At 44.3% G+C, this 15,871-nt stretch overlaps 1 protein-coding gene across 1 annotated transcript in view; it reads left to right on the top strand.

Annotated features, from left to right (window-relative positions):
* The window catches only part of LOC130107697 (protein TASOR-like), a 76,860-nt gene that overhangs the window by 49,365 nt on the left and 11,624 nt on the right, over window positions 1-15,871 (top strand). Inside the window, exons 15-19 of the mRNA XM_056274413.1 lie at window positions 1,135-1,437; window positions 2,964-3,150; window positions 8,121-8,275; window positions 14,414-14,561; window positions 14,766-15,191. Coding sequence (XP_056130388.1) covers window positions 1,135-1,437; window positions 2,964-3,150; window positions 8,121-8,275; window positions 14,414-14,561; window positions 14,766-15,191 — 1,219 coding nt within the window. The remainder of the gene's footprint in view (window positions 1-1,134; window positions 1,438-2,963; window positions 3,151-8,120; window positions 8,276-14,413; window positions 14,562-14,765; window positions 15,192-15,871) is intronic.

The raw sequence follows: 15,871 nt of genomic DNA, 5'->3' as shown, positions 1-15,871 counted from the left end.
GTCACTCAACTGTTGTAATCAGTTTGCAGCTTCGGGCTTCAAGGAAAGGCTAGCAATACAAACTAGTGCTGGTCCAAGGAGCTGTGATGTGTTTAGATGACGTAGGAAATCCCTGCTCAGCCCCACGAGAAAACAAGCAGTTGAATTCAGACACATTTCAAGAACACTTCAAATTAACTATGAAAAACAAATTGTGAATTTGATTTTGATGGCCAGCAGAGAAGGCCCTGATGGCCCTAGCAGCCCACCAGTGGCTATATTAGACAGCAAGTGAACAGTCAGTTCTTGAAGTTGATGTGTTGGAAGCAGGAAAAATGGGCACGCGTTAGGATCTGAGTGACTTTGACAAGGGCCAAATTGTGATGGCTAGACGACTGGGTCAGAGCATCCCCAAAACGACAGGTATTTTGGAATGTTCCCGGTATGCCATGGTCAGTACCTACCAAAATTGGTCCAAGGAATGGCAACTGGTGAACTGGCAACAGGGTCATGGGCGCCCAAGGCTCATTGATGCGCATAGGGAGAAAAGGCTAGCCCATCTGCTCCGGTCCCACAGGAGAGCTACTATAACTCAAAATGCTGAAAAAGTTCATGCTGGCTATGATGGACAGGTGTCACAACACACAGCAAATCGCCCTGCTGCGTATGGGTCAGACCAGTCAGAGTGCCCATGATGATTCCTGTCCGCCACCGAAAGCACTACAATGGGCACGTGAGTGTCAGAACTGGACCATGGAGCAATGGAAGAAGGTGGCCTGGACTGATCAATCATGTGGATGGTCAGGTGGACATCATGTGGATGGTCAGGTGTATGTGTGTTGTTTACCTGAGGAAGAGATGGCACCAGGATGCACTATGGGAAGAAGGCAAGCTGGTGGAGGCAGTGTGACACTCTGGGCAATGTTCTGCTAGGAAACCTTGGGTGCTAGCATTCATGTGGATGTTACTTTGACTTGTACCACCAACCTAAACACTGTTGCAGACCAAGTACAGTAATGTTTTAGCTGATCAGTGTATCTCTAGCTATGAATCTTTTTGTCTTCCTGTATGCTCTCATTGATTTACCTCTTTCTTCCACTCGCTTTAAAACTGATACAAACATATGATTTCTCTGTGTGTGTGTGTGGGCTCCAGTTGTGCCTCTACCCCATGGGTGAGTACGACTCCAAACTGGATGACGGAGGGAATCTGTTCCCTGCTTCCAAACACCACAAGCTGAACATGGAGGGCTACCTGCATTCCTACCTGTACAACCCCACCTTCTACCTGCTCACCTTGGCCAGGGCCAAACAGATGGTGGAGCTCCTATCTGGCCCCAAGAGTAAGAGAGACATGGAGGAGAAGAGGCTCGGGGAGAGCAGCAGGGAGCTGGGGGAGAAGAGTAGGCGGCCAGCCAGTGGTGAGGGAGTGGTGCAGAGCCAGATGAACCCTCAGCAGGTAAGTCAAATGAATGTGTGGATAACAATTGCAGGTAATTTTAACAGCCAACTACACGTTTATACATATTTGGAGTCTATCTTACAGGGAGATATAAGCACATGAACATGAGGCTTTTAGATAGAAAAATACTAGTTAATGGGGGTCCGGGTTGGTGTGGCAGTCTGTTCTGTTGCTTACCAACACAGGGATCACCGGTTCAAATCCCCGTGTTACCTCCGGCTTGGTCGGGCATCCCTACAGACACAATTGGCTGTGTCTGCGGTGAGAAGCCAGATGTGGGTATGTGTCCTGGTCATTGCACTAACGCCTCCTCTGGTCAGTCGGGGCGCCTGTTCGGGGGGGAGGGGGAACTGGGGGGAATAGCGTGATCCTCCCACACGTTACGTCCCCCTGGTGAAACTCCTCACTGTCAGGTGAAAAGAAGTGGCTGGTGACTCTACATGTATCAGAGGAGGCATGTGGTAGTCTGCAACCCTCCCCGGATCGGCAGAAGGGATGGAGCAGCGACCGGGACGGCTCGGAAGAGTGGGGTAATTCGACAAGTACAATTGGGGAGAAAAAGGGGGGGAAATCCTCAAAAAAACAAAAACCAAATACTAGTAATATCTAGCATTATCTCTGAAAAATAATTTCTATATATCAGATTATTGAAATATCGAATTGGCAGGTAAATAAGAAATTATGGGGTATCTTTGTGTAAGTAGGAACTAAGAGTCATAAATGGGTAATATGTGCATATAGCAGTACTCCACTGTGCAGTATTCACGTTTAGTGTTAACCTTATTGAAGACATACTGGGACTGATGAGAAATTATCTTAACATGTTAAGAAATTAATACAGAAGATATGCTGGTGCAAGTTTTAAATATTTTTTAAAATGCAGTTACAGTACGTGTTATGCTGAATGATATTTGATTTAACAATGGGATGTGCTCTGTGCCCTCTTAGATTGTTCGTTTATCCAGTTTGACTATTGATCATTTACTCTTATTTTGTCAACCGGTTATAGAAGTTAGTAACCTTTGCTAGTAGTGACTACTGTCTAACGTGTATTTAACATGAGTGATATATTTGAAATGACTTAAGGAATTTCAAATGCAGGAGGATATACTTATGATCTCAGGCCAATGCTAGGCATTGGGATCGACATGAAGGGCCAGCTCTAATTTGCACCAGTGTAAACCCTCTTCCGGCTTTAAAAATCTACTGTTGAGATTAACTTCATGGATGCAATGGTCATTTTGTGCAAATTAGAGGAGGGAATGGGTGGGTCAGAATGGGTGGGTCAACATTTTTGCACCTCAGCTTCATTGCAATGGATTTATAGGAGTTACCTTTTACAAAGCGCAAGATATTGGGAGGAGATTATGGAGCTAAATCGGCAGGCCCCCTAACAAACCAACATACATAGTACAACAGTACATACTAATACACGTTGTACACAGACAACGGTACCTCTAACAGACTTAACATAGTACCACAGTACATACTGACAGTAAACCCTGGTCTCCTTTTTCCTTCAGGTACAGCAGATGGTTGACTCAGTACCGACCTGTAAGAAGAAGGCGGAGATAGATGTGAGGAGACAGACGAAGGAGACGCAGGAGGAGGGAGTAGAGCAGATGTTACAGGGGAGGAAGAGGAAGCTGGAGCAGGAGATGTCAGAAAAGACTCTGAAGTTCCTGAGGAAGGCCTCACTGCAAGCAGAAGGTAATGGAAGTCAGCCGGGTAGGGAGGAGACGCCGTTAATTTATCCTCTGGTTAAGATACAAACCGACTCACAGTTCTGGAAATCGATTCCAATCTTTTTTGTATGTTTGATAAGTTTGGGTTTGATTATATTTTTGGTGGGTTTTTTGGGGTATTTTTTGGGGTTAAGTTATAATATATATGCTTATACACTGTATGGACAAAAGTATCGGGACACACCTCTTAATCTTTGAATTCATGTGTTTCATTCAGACCCATTGCCACGGTTGTATAAAATCCAGCAGCTAGCCATGCAGTCTGCATTTACAAATATTTGTGAAACATTGGGTCGTTCTGAAGCGCTCAGAGAATTGAAGCGCGGTACTGTCATAGGATGCCACCTTTGCAGTAAGTCAGTTTGTGAAATTTCTTCCCTGCTAGATATTCCACAGTCACATTATTGACAAGTGGAAGCATTTAGGAACAGCAGCAACTCGGCCACGAAGTGGCAGGCCACGAAAAGTCACACAGCAGGGTCAACAAGTGCTGAGGCACATAGTGCGTAAATGTCGCCAACGCTCTGTTGACTCAATAACTGCATAGTTCCAAACTTCCTCTGGCATTAACATCAGCACAAAAACTGTGTGCCAGGAGCTTCATGGAATGGGTTTCCATGGCCGAGCAGCTGCATGCAAGCTTTATATCACCAAGCACAATGCCAAGCGTCGGATAGAGTGGTGTAAAGCACGCTGCCACTGGACTCTGGAGCAGTGGAAGCGTGTTCTGTGGAGTGACGAATCACGCTTCTTTGTCTGGCTGTCTGATGGACGAGTCTGGGTTTGGTGGATGCCAGGAGAACGTTACCTGCCTGACTGCACTGTGCCAACTGTAAAGTTTGGTGGAGGAGAGATAATGGTATGGGATTCAGCATACCAAGACATTTTGGACAATTCTATGCTTCCAACTTTGTGAAAACAGTTTGGGGAGGGCCCTTTTCTGTTCTAGCATGACTGTGCCCCAGTGCACAAAGCAAGGTCCATTAAGACACGGTTAGGTGAGTTTGGTGTGGAAGAACTTGACTGGCCTGCACACAGCCCTGACCTCAACCCCATCGAACACCTTTGGGATGAAGTAGAACGGAGATTGCAAGTCAGGTCTTCTCGTCCAATATTAGTGCCTGTCCTCACAAATGCTCTTCTGGATGAATGGGCAAAAATATCCACAGACACACTCCAAAATCTTGTTGAAAGCCTTCCCAGAAGAGTGGAAGTTGTTATAGCTGCAAAGGGGGGACCAACTCCATATTAATGCCTATGGATTTAGAATGGTATATCATAAAAGCTCCTGTAGGTGTAATGGCCAGGTATCCCAATACTTTTGTCCATATAGTTTGTGTGTGTGTGTGTGTGTGTGTGTGTGTGTATATAATGCTAGAAATGTGCTGTAACAAAGTGAGAAAGTACATTAAGTCAAACAATTCTTTTTATATATATAAACTTAGCACAAAAAGTAAGGAAATGTGTGTTTGGTAGATTATTTCTTTGTTGTAACAATGCTTCTTGGCAGTAAATCTTATATCAAGCAGCTGATTGTCAGCACCTGGGGTACCAGAAGCTCAAAACAAGAGTCGATAGCAGCAGCAAAATAAGCTGTTTGACATTGGCAGAGAAGATTTGGCAAATTTTTCATGGGCGCAACCCACATACTCAGCTCTGCTGCTCATCCCACAAATGCATGTTCCTTAAAAATGTGGCACCATTTAAAAGGGAAATAAACAGGCTTTCCAACGGTATAAGATTTATTGCCAAGAAGCATTGTTACAACAAAGAATTAATCTATCAAACACAAATTTCCCTACTTTTTGTGCTAAGTTTGTATAGATGTAGGGGGAAAAAACTTTTAATACATAGCAGTACAAGCTTGTTTCGTGCGTCGCGCGCTCATCAGCTGTTAATGTGATTCAACACAGAAAACATAGTATACGTTTCCCCACGTCATGCCCCTAATTTCGGTGGACAGCAACCAATGAGAGGAGAAAACATTTAAACTATTACAGCCAATGGGGTAGGTAGTTAGGATGCACAGTAACCAGTGGTGCGGTAGAAAACATTACAACCAATGGGGTAAGGGGCTGGAGCTCGTTTTGAAAAAGCATTTAAAGGGCCAGGGCACTGTTGAAATAGCATACATTTAGAATATAGCAAGGTAACGTCAAATGGGGTAATTTATGTATATCATATAGTGGGGTGGTGTTGGGGCACAGTTGGAAGGGCAGGCAGTTAAAATATAAAGACATAAAAAAATACATCTAGTAAATGTTACATGTGTATCATCTAATGGGGAGGGGGGGTGATAAAGACATTTTACTTGTAAAATATGTATAGTATTTTATATATATAATAGAAGCTAGCTAATAGAAGCTAAGTTAAGAGGAGAGGGGATGATCAGTGAGCAGCAGTATGGTTTCATGCCAGGAAAGAACACCACAGATGTGACGTTTGCTTTGAGAATGTTGATGGAGAAGTATAGAGGAGGCCAGAAGGAGTTGCATTGTGTCTTTGTGGATTTAGAGAAAGCATATGACAGGGTGCCGAGAGAGGAGGTGTGGTATTGTATGAGGAAGTTGGGAGTGGCAGAGAAGTATGTAGGAGTGGTGCAGGATATGTATGAGGGCAGTGTGACAGTGGTGAGGTGTGTGGTTGGAATGAGCCCTTTCTAGTTTGCAGTGGTGATGGACAGATTGATGGACAAGATCAGGCAGGAGTCTCTGTGGACTATGGTGTTTGCGGATGACATTGTGATCTGTAGTGAGAGTAGGGTGCAGGTTGAGGAGAGCCTGGAGAGGTGGAGGTATGCACTGGAGAGAAGAGGAATGAAAGTCAGTAGGAGCAAGACGGAATACCTATGCGTGAATGAGAGGGAGGACAGTAGAATGGTGAGGATGCAAGGAGTAGAGGTGACGAAGGTGGATGAATTCAAATACTTGGAGTCAACTGTTCAAAGTAACGGGGAGTGCAGAAGAGAGGTGAAGAAGAGAGTGCAGGCAGGGTGGAGTGGGTGGAGAAGAGTGTCAGGAGTGATTTGCGACAGAAGGGTACCAGCAAGAGTTAAAGGGAAGGTTTACAAGATGGTTGTGAGACCAGCTATGTTATATGGTTTGGAGACAGTGGCACTGATGAAAAGACGGGGTGGAGCTGGAGGTGGCGGAGTTGAAGATGCTAAGATTTTTGTTGGGAGTGAAGAAGAAGGACAGGATTAGGAACAAGTATATTAAAGGGACAGCTCAGGTTGGACAGTTTGGAGACAAAGCAAGATTGAGATGGTTTGGACATGTGTGGAGGAGAGATGCTGGGTATATTGGAAGAAAGATGCTGAATATGGAGCTGCCAGGGAAGAGGAAGAAATGGAAACGGATGATCCGCTGTGGCGCCCCCTAACGGGAGCAGCCAAAAATAGTAGACACACACACACACACTAGAAACATTCAACGGTAGGGAAAGTGCTCAACAAATAAGGAGTAAAATAATCCAGTGAGTCAAGTAAATGCTTTATCAGAGTACAAGCCTGTTTCATGCCATAAGCAATCATCAGCTGTCAATAAAACTACCCTGGAAAGAACATACCATTTATTGCCTCGTCATGCACATCACGTGCACAATGTCCAATGGGGAAGGGAGAGATTTTTGAATGTCGCACTTTTACCTGTGTCCCCGTCCATGGGGTTAGTGGTTGTGTCAGGAAGGGCATCCGACGTAAAATTTTGCAAAATCAGTATACGGATTGACAAGACCATACCGGATCGGTCAAGGCTTGGGTTGACAACGGCTACCAATGGTGCTGTGTCCTCACAGGGTACCGATGGAAACTATAAAATCCAATCTGGTGACCCCTGAGAAACAGGGAATACGTTGAAAGAAGAAGAAGAATATATATTTTTGGGTAAAAACTTGTCTTCTTCAAGTTAAAACAATCAGCCTTGAGAAATGGGGAGGTTCTGATCTGGGGCCGTCCCGATTACCTTTTTTTGTTGGTAAAATATTTGTTGAAATTATTTGGTCTCACTGCCTTGGGGTTAGATGGGGGCTGTGGGATGGATTTGCCTGAATTTCAAAATAGCCTTGAATGAGAAGATTTGAGGAATATTGAAAATGTGAAGTATAATGAATAATGTTTGATTATTTCCTGAACTGTTGTCAGAGGGGTAATAGGCCTTATTTAGGGGGAAAAAAACTTCAGCTCATCATTTTGGCTTTGATTACTGTTGGAAGATTGAAAGTATTTGGGTCAGCCCTCATCTGGTCTGTTAAAGGATTTCTGTCAACCGAGAGATGAGTCTATTCCTATTCTTTGCTTTATGCCACAGGTGTGTGTCACCTGGTCTGGTATGACCACATATTCACCATGATTTAAACTATTCAAGTAGAGCGGCGCCCGGGTGGCGTAGCGGTCTATTCCATTGCCTACCAACACAGGGATCACCAGTTCAAATCCCCGTGTTGCCTCTGGCTTGGTCGGGCGTCCCTACAGACACAATTGGCCGTGTCTGCGGGTGGGAAGCCGGATGTGGGTATGTGTCCTGGTCGCAGCACTAGTGCCTCCTCTGGTCAGTCAGGGCAATTGTTCGGGGGGAATGGGGGAATAGCATGATCCTCCCACGCGCTACATCCTCTTAGCGAAACTCCTCACTGTCAGGTGAAAAGAAGCGGCTGGTGACTCCACATGTATCAGAGGAGGCATGTGGTAGTCTGCAGCCCTCCCCGGATCAGCAGACGGGGTGGAGCAGCGACTGGGACAGCTCGGAAGAGGGGGGTGACTGGCCGGATACAATTGGGGAGAAAAGGGGGGAAATTAAAATAAAAATAAAAAAACAAAAAACTATTCAACTAGGATATATGTACTGACACAAGGGAGACATACATTAACTGTACACAGAGAGAGTATGTATGGGGTCAAATGGATAGAGATAAAAACTATTTTTTGTCTCCCACCAGGCCATAATCCGGCTGCCTTGGGAACCTCCAGTCAGCGCCTGCCTGAGGAGCAGGGGGAGGGGCAAAGGGACTCCTGGCCATTTGATTGGCTGGCTCTCAAGCTTGGCCTGCCAACCAAGTGTGACCTTGACCTACGCAAACGGGAGGAGCTGAAGGTAATGCTATCCGTCGAGTAAAAACATCTGGAACAGTGTTATCAAAGTTAGAGAATCATCAGTCAATCAGAGTCCAGTTGAAGGGTTGTCAACCCTTGGTTTTGGATTTGATGGCCGTAAAACCTCTAAATGTTAGTCACCTCTTCACCATTCAGCTCTCGGATCCCCAATCCTTTTTCTCCTGAGATCCGACTGGTCTTCATCGGTGTAACTTTTGGCTCTCTTCAGTTTATTAACCCGGACAGTATCTTTTCCTTATCTTTGAAAAGAAGCAGTGTTGCAGCCGTTTCAGCCCTTTCAGTCAGTTCACTCAGTACAACACATTATATGGGATATAGCGCCCCCTTGAGTCTGGCTGAAGACACCTCTATTCATGCCTGAAAGGTAAGTGATGCATGGTGATGCATGGTGGCCTGGTCCCACTCCCTAAGCTATATAGCATCATCACCAGAAGCTTCTCTCAGTTCTGTCACTCTTCACCTGGTGAAGAACACCTTAAAATATAGCAAAACTTTGGACTTAGATGACTGGATTCCACCAGGTTAGACGGACAACAGCCTTGCATGAAAAACTGCTATTGAATTACTACACAAAACCTATTCGTGTAGTAGTGGCTGTGTAGTCACGTGTAGTAAATTTGTAGTTTATACACTACTCATGACACACCAGTAGAATTTTGTAGTAAAACTGTAGTGTTTCCAGTAGTAATCAAGCACAGTAGTGAAAAAGCTGTGAAAACACTACTGCTTCACTACACGGGCATTTAAATAGTGATTATGTAGAGATTTTACTACTTGCTTGTACAGTGAATATGTAGTCACAACACTACAGCAACACTACATATTTTACATAGTGATCAATTAGAGGTTTTTACTACTTGCTCATATAGTGAATATGTAGTCACAACACTACAGCAACACTACACATATTTTAAATAGTGATCAAGTAGAGTTTTTAGTCCCCAAGTATACTATACCTGATGTGTATACACACAGTAGTTTTTCATGAGGGTCTGTGTGTATACACATCTTAATTAGTGATCAATAGTGTTCAGAATAGACAATGAGATACTGTAAAATCGATATTTAAAAAATATAGAAGCGAAGGTAATTTCTCAGGGATTTCACTTAGGGATATTCCGCTGATCATTCATATACATTTTCAATTCAATAAAAATTAAATATAGGATATTTGTGATATAATAACTGAAAACACAACAGAAAATTTTTGAATTGAAATTATTTATTGCTTTATAATTATCCAAACGCACACACAATTTACAAAAACAGTCAATGCAATTCCAAAAGAGAAACATAAATAAATAAATAAATAGAATCTCATATGGTCTTAGACTCATTCTGTCCCACTATACATGACATTTGACTTCGACTCAATCCGTTTCTTGGTGATTTGGCAGAGGAATTACATGGAGTCTCATTTCACTTTTAAGGAGCACCCATTTCCGGAGTATCTCACGTGGTCTAATGGCAAAGAAAACATCTTTCAGTTTGACTTCTTTGATGAGAGAGTCCAACTGTATCCCTATATTGTAATGTCTACAGGTATTTGTGTGTTTTTGAGACAATTTTCTAAGCACCACACATGTTTTCACCTCACAGTCATACCTCGTAGTTGTACAGTTAGAGTGGATACACACCAGTTTTTCTAATACAACAGTGGGATCTGTGCAAATAGAACTGAACATAAAACAAGATAAACCATGGACTCAACCAGCATTAGCGTCCGATCATTCTTTTGGGACAGGGTCCCATGCTGCAGGTCTGAACAGGCAGCTGTGCGAACAGTCTTTAAAAATGTTCGTTTGCTTGGATATAAAACCAAGCATACCAACTAGTGTCATCAGTTAGCACTCAGGTTCCTGCAGAACTTACGAATACAACCTAGCAAAGATAACGACACCTTAACCTCATGTCTCTGTTATCAAAGTAATTATATATATATCATATATAGCTTATTGTGAAGCTGGGAAATAGTCACCGACAAGGTAAATATAAAGAAAATTGAAAAAAATTACAGCTAAGTAAATCTATCCTGTGGGGATATGCCCTTTGTTCATTACAGCAGGACAAACCTACATCAAATCCATTCCTCTACACACACACACACACACACACAGAGTACCATAGCGTACGGGCATATCGACATGCAAACGTACAGACAACCACAAAGGGATTTGGATATTCTGTTAACCTTGCCATTAATAAGAAATAAAAATACGCATATCGACTGTATGGACTGACATTTAGGAAGCTGTCGATATAGACATGATCATGTGTTACTTATCATATAAAACAAGGACACTTTTACTTCCGGTCACTTGCCCGTATCAGTTGATGGAATGATCTTTTTCTTTACATAGTCCATAGCTTTGGCGGCATCCACGAACTCTTTCTCCTCGTTGGTGTAGGAAATGTGGAATCTAGCGGGGAAGAGTTTTCCATAACGGACTCCTGGTCTTCCTTGGAGCATCTTCCTGACTTCCATGAAAGCCGCTCTGGCTTTAGCGGCGTTGGCTGTGTAGTCCGGGAATATGGCGATTAGATTGCCGTTGCAGTTGAGTTGGCCGCCACGGTCACGGGCCTTCCTCAGGATGTCCACGGCGTCCCTGTCATGGTGTCATTTTGCAATGATCACACGCGGCTTGTCTCCTGGTTTTCTCTGTGTCAGACTTCGGTGTGAGCGCTCGATCTGTACGTCTTTGTCCATCTGGAACACTTCCTTAAGAAGTTTGGAAACTGCCGCGGGAGAGCTTAATCCTGGTTGCTCAGGACCAGTAATTGCTTGTTACTTCTTCTCAGCCTCCCTTCCATGTCCTCACATTTTTCTTTTAAGTCTTCGACCTGCTTCTGGAGGTTTGTTACGGTGATTTGTACCGACACTACTTCATCCGACCATGTTGACGGTCCTTCCTCCACGGTTTTTACATTAGCTTTAGCCTGGTCTATTTCTGCACCGATTGCGGTTGTAGTGTTAGTAATTTCAGTTTTCACCGCCTTAATTTCATTTTTCAATCCTTCGAAATCATCTGCTAAAGCCCTCTTCAGCTCTTCTCTTATTATAGAGGATATATCTTTTCTTAATGAGGAGAGGATATCAGCTTTGATCGATGCAATGTCCATGGTCGGACTTACCGCGGGTGTGGGCGAGGCTTGTTCGGGGTTACCAGAACTCTTCACCGGTGGGTTGTTGGGCCTTGCATTGACCGGACCGTTGTATTTATATTTTCGAAGATTAGACGCCATCCGCGTTGGTTTTACTGATCTTCAGCTATACTTTGACTTATTAATAACAGAGTTGAGTGTTTTGTATAATATTTAAAATGACGTTTAAATATGGAAATAGCAAGGATTCTGCCGGAGCCCTAAAAAGTAACGGCTACTCCATTTGCCGCTCAACCGGAAGTCAGTCTAGCTGTTCTTTTAAGTGCGTTCAATGGCACAAGACACATTCCTGAACAAATATGTAAGACACTGTATCTTCGACGAGCACTTGTAAAACAGGCATCTCATCTACTGCAAGAAAGCATAAGTGCAAATCACTATATGAATAGACAGCCTCTATAGTGTGTATGTTGGGAGGTGGGGGGGTGTTCCTAGGGGGTAGTCTAGCTGGGCTCCCTTGTTCATTTTCCATGTTTCACATCCGTAGAGTAAGACCGGCACTACCAGTCTTTTATACAGTCAGTAAGGTAACACTGTATTGCGAAATTTGTAATAAAATTGTATTTTGATATTTTTATACCCTGGTTTCACATCTCCCCTCAATACTGAACCTGAGCATGATATTGAATTGGTAAATGGTAATAAATTGGACAGTTTCGTCATTTCATCGTCAGAAAATTTGAAGATTGTTGCAATTTAAGAGTAAAAGTCAAGGAATGAGTCGTTTGTATGTAGTCATTGCTTAATAGTAAGACAGAAGTAATTAAGTGATAATCATGTCCAGTTTCAGTGGTGATTCAAAAGGGTTTGTGTAGAAATGAAAAGTAATTCAGTAGTGATGAGTAGTGATAAAACACTACACACACAGAAGGATGCAGTAACTGAATAGGGATTGTGAAGGCATACAACAGTAAATGTGTAAGCATTGTGTAGTAATTCAATAATAAATGTGAAGGAATGAGTAGTGATTATATAGTAATTTCCCAAAAGCCACTAGTGAGACAGAAGTAATTAAGTAGCAATCGTGCAGTGATTTGAATAGGCATCATGTAGTAATTGTCAGTAGTGATCAGTAGTGAAATCAGCCAATTCTCTACTCATTACTATTGAAATCACTACATAAATCACTTCACACCTCAATAGCAATCAAGTAGTGAAACAGTAGTTTTTGTGTAGATATTTAGTAGTAGTGATGAGTAGTGATTCAGTAGTGTTTTTTCATGAGGGAGATGACTGGGTTCCACCAGGTTAGACTGACAACAGCCTTGTATTGGTGCGTCAGCTGTCCACCGAACGCCATTTCTGAAAGTTTTTGCATATCGGTTTTGTTTGTTTTGTTTTTTTGGGGTTTTTTTTTTTCATCTCGGTGGTCAAGCTGCGCTAGTTTAGCTTCGCTAATGGCTGCAGCTGTAAACATGAGCGATCAAACTCAGACCAGTCCTTCCAAGAAGAAAACTACCACTCGTCCTTGTCCTCAAGGCTGTGGTTTTTCTCTGCACAAGAAGGACCTCCATGATACTTGCCTGGTCTGTTTGGGAATAGTCCATGCTAGACGAGCGCCGACTCAGCCTGAGGCATGTGCGCTCTGTAGCCAGCTCAGGCGGACGACTCTTGAACGGCGTTTGACTTTCATCAAACGGATTTTGGGTCGAGCTGTGGTGCAGCAGGAGGACCCTCTCCCCTCGGAAATGTCCGGACAGCCCCTATCTTATACGGAGCCCACCATGAGTCACCACGCATCATTTGCCTTTCAGACATGAATAGAGGTGTCTTCAGCCAGACTCAAGAGGGCCGTTATATCCCATACAGTATGTGTTGTACCTCATTCCTCTCCTTCAGGCAACGGGGTTGTATTCATAAAGCTACATTTGCAGTGGTCTGCTTCCCTCAAACCTCCCCGTCCACTGAGCTTTTTCTGTTTCATCTCCTCTCAGTGTGGCTTGTACCTTCTTATTTGACACTTCTCACTTTTTCCTTCTGGGGCACCATCAGTGACGTCGGCCCTCCTGGATTGATATTTCCAAGTATCCCTTTTTGGGATATGGCAAATCGTTCTCCAGTTGATTCAGTTTCTTTTCACTACCGCTGCTGACTTGATCCATGTTTTCCAATCTTCCATGCGGAAACGGGAATTGTTTTGAGTTAAGCTTGCTGAGAACAATAAGCATCAAGCCTCCTACAGACTGTGTGATGTGGGCGTCTCAGACGAAAGACGACTAAACGTGACGATATCTTTGGTCTTGGCTCCAAAACGGCGGTCCTACATTGGACTGTGAGACGGGTTCAAAGACGGCCGTTATTACGGTCTTGCGAGCGAAGACAACCTGGGACAAAAGTCTGACAGGACAGTATCAGAAATGTAGGACGACCATCTCACAGTGTGACTGCTGCTACGACCTACGTCTACTAAACAACCAATAGAAATGCAGCACGAAATGACGCACTGATCAACGCCACGTAGGATCTTTGCTGGCGCTAAACACAAACAAACACACTGTTAGCATCTGTGACCCAAATGCCACGGATTCAACACAACGAGCAGCAAAACGAACAACAAAATGAGCTAGGGCGACTATTGAAAGGACTCGAGTCAGGCTTGGCGTCATGTTTCTCTACCAGCAGCGTAGATTGATGATGTGCGTTGATGTGGCGCCCACGCTGATGGCGTTTTTATGGACTTGGGTCGTAGCCTGCGACTCAGTAGTATTGTCATCGTACAGTCTACACACACCACACTTGATGTCGTACCCAAGTTTATTAGAGCCGTATCGCACCGTGTGGCTGTAATAAACTTACAGGACTGCTAAAATCACACAGTCTGTAGGAGGCTTAAGAATAAGAACCGTTTGTGTCAGCGGGCCAGAGAGCAGTGATTAATTTTCACAAAATCACCAAGCAAAGTTATATTTACTACATTCACAGGGGAAACGCTCTGTGTGTGTGTGTGTGGTTCCAGGAGCGGACGATTGGTCGTGTCAGCAGCTTGAAGGGGTTACGTCCCAGCTCCCACAACGAGGAGTCTGCCCCCAGAAGAGGAGGAGGTTTTGGGAGGAGAGGAGAAGAGGAAGATGATGAGATCCCATGGGTCCTCATACCTATTACAGGTCTGTCTGTCTGAAAGCCCCTCTCTCTGTCTGTCTGTACATGTACATATCTTTCATCCGTGGTCATTGTAGGAACCCAGGAATGTTTCTTCCATCTATGATCAAGGCTCTTGACATCACTGTGGAAAAGGCTGTTAGGCTGTTAAAAGAGGAGAATGTGAAGTGATATTAAGGATAAAATATCTTTCCCCTTTTCTATCGCAGGTCTGCCGTCAGAGAGGTACAGCCACATAGAGATTGATAACCCCAGGGATCCCCGCTGCCGACATGTCGCCATGGCAACACGCACCACTGCGAAGTCTAGCCAGAGAGAGATGGATAACCCCAGGGATCCCCGCCGCCGACGTGTCGCCACAGCAACATGCACCACAGCGAAGTCTAGCCACAGAGAGATGGATAACCCCAGGGATCCCCGCCACGTCGCCACAGCAACATGTACCACTGCGAAGTCTAGCCACAGAGAGATGGATAACCCCAGAGATCCCCGCCGCTGCCGTGTCGCCACGGCAATGCACGCTGCTGCAACCATGTGCCGGCCCAAGAAACACCCCTCCCTGTCACTCAGGCCTAATGAGCACCACAGCTCCACTAAGAAGCACCGATCTTCCATGGCCCCCTCGAAGTCCACAGGTAACCTGCAGCAACAACAGCTTGGTCTCAGGGACTCATAGCTGTTTCATCTGCTGTAAACCTTGATGCTAGACTCAGATTTTAAGACCTGATGACGACTGACAGATGTAGAAATCACAGGGGAACCGTCAGAGCCCTCTAGGCCCTGAGAGAGGGCATAAGATATTCTAAAAGAAAAGTTTAAAAAGTCATCAGTTCTGATTTTATTTTATTAATTCATAATTTGCCAATCAACATCTAAACAAAATGTTTCCGAGGAAATAAACCCTTCAAACCTGCCTATTCAGTTTGTTTGAATGTGAAGGGTTAAATGAAAGAACTTCTCCTGGATCACCACCTTGCTGTGGTGGAGAAGCTTGCATGTACCAATGATCCCAAGAGCTATGCCGTCTGGAACTTGGCTCCTGTTAGGGTCACCCAAAGCAGATAGGTCAAGGGGGAGGTTCCAGATGAAGCGCGATCCAACAAAGTCCTCAACGGCGGAACTGGCGGAAGATGTCTCCAGGTCACAACAGAAATGAAGGTGGATGAAGGCTGCAAAAGATGGTGGTCCCCTATCATCTTGGTTCTCCATGCCACTGGACTCTGGCCACCCCCTGCCAAGGACGGTGTGGTGGCTGCAGGCTCATCAGCCACTCCATGTAAAAAGCTGTCACGCGCAGGCGTCCTTCCATTATGCG

Source organism: Lampris incognitus, chromosome 2 (assembly GCF_029633865.1).
Source record: "Lampris incognitus isolate fLamInc1 chromosome 2, fLamInc1.hap2, whole genome shotgun sequence".
Taxonomy (NCBI): domain Eukaryota; kingdom Metazoa; phylum Chordata; class Actinopteri; order Lampriformes; family Lampridae; genus Lampris; species Lampris incognitus.
The sequence above is the reverse complement of the archived record's forward strand: the minus strand, read 5'-3'. Positions and strand labels throughout refer to the sequence as shown.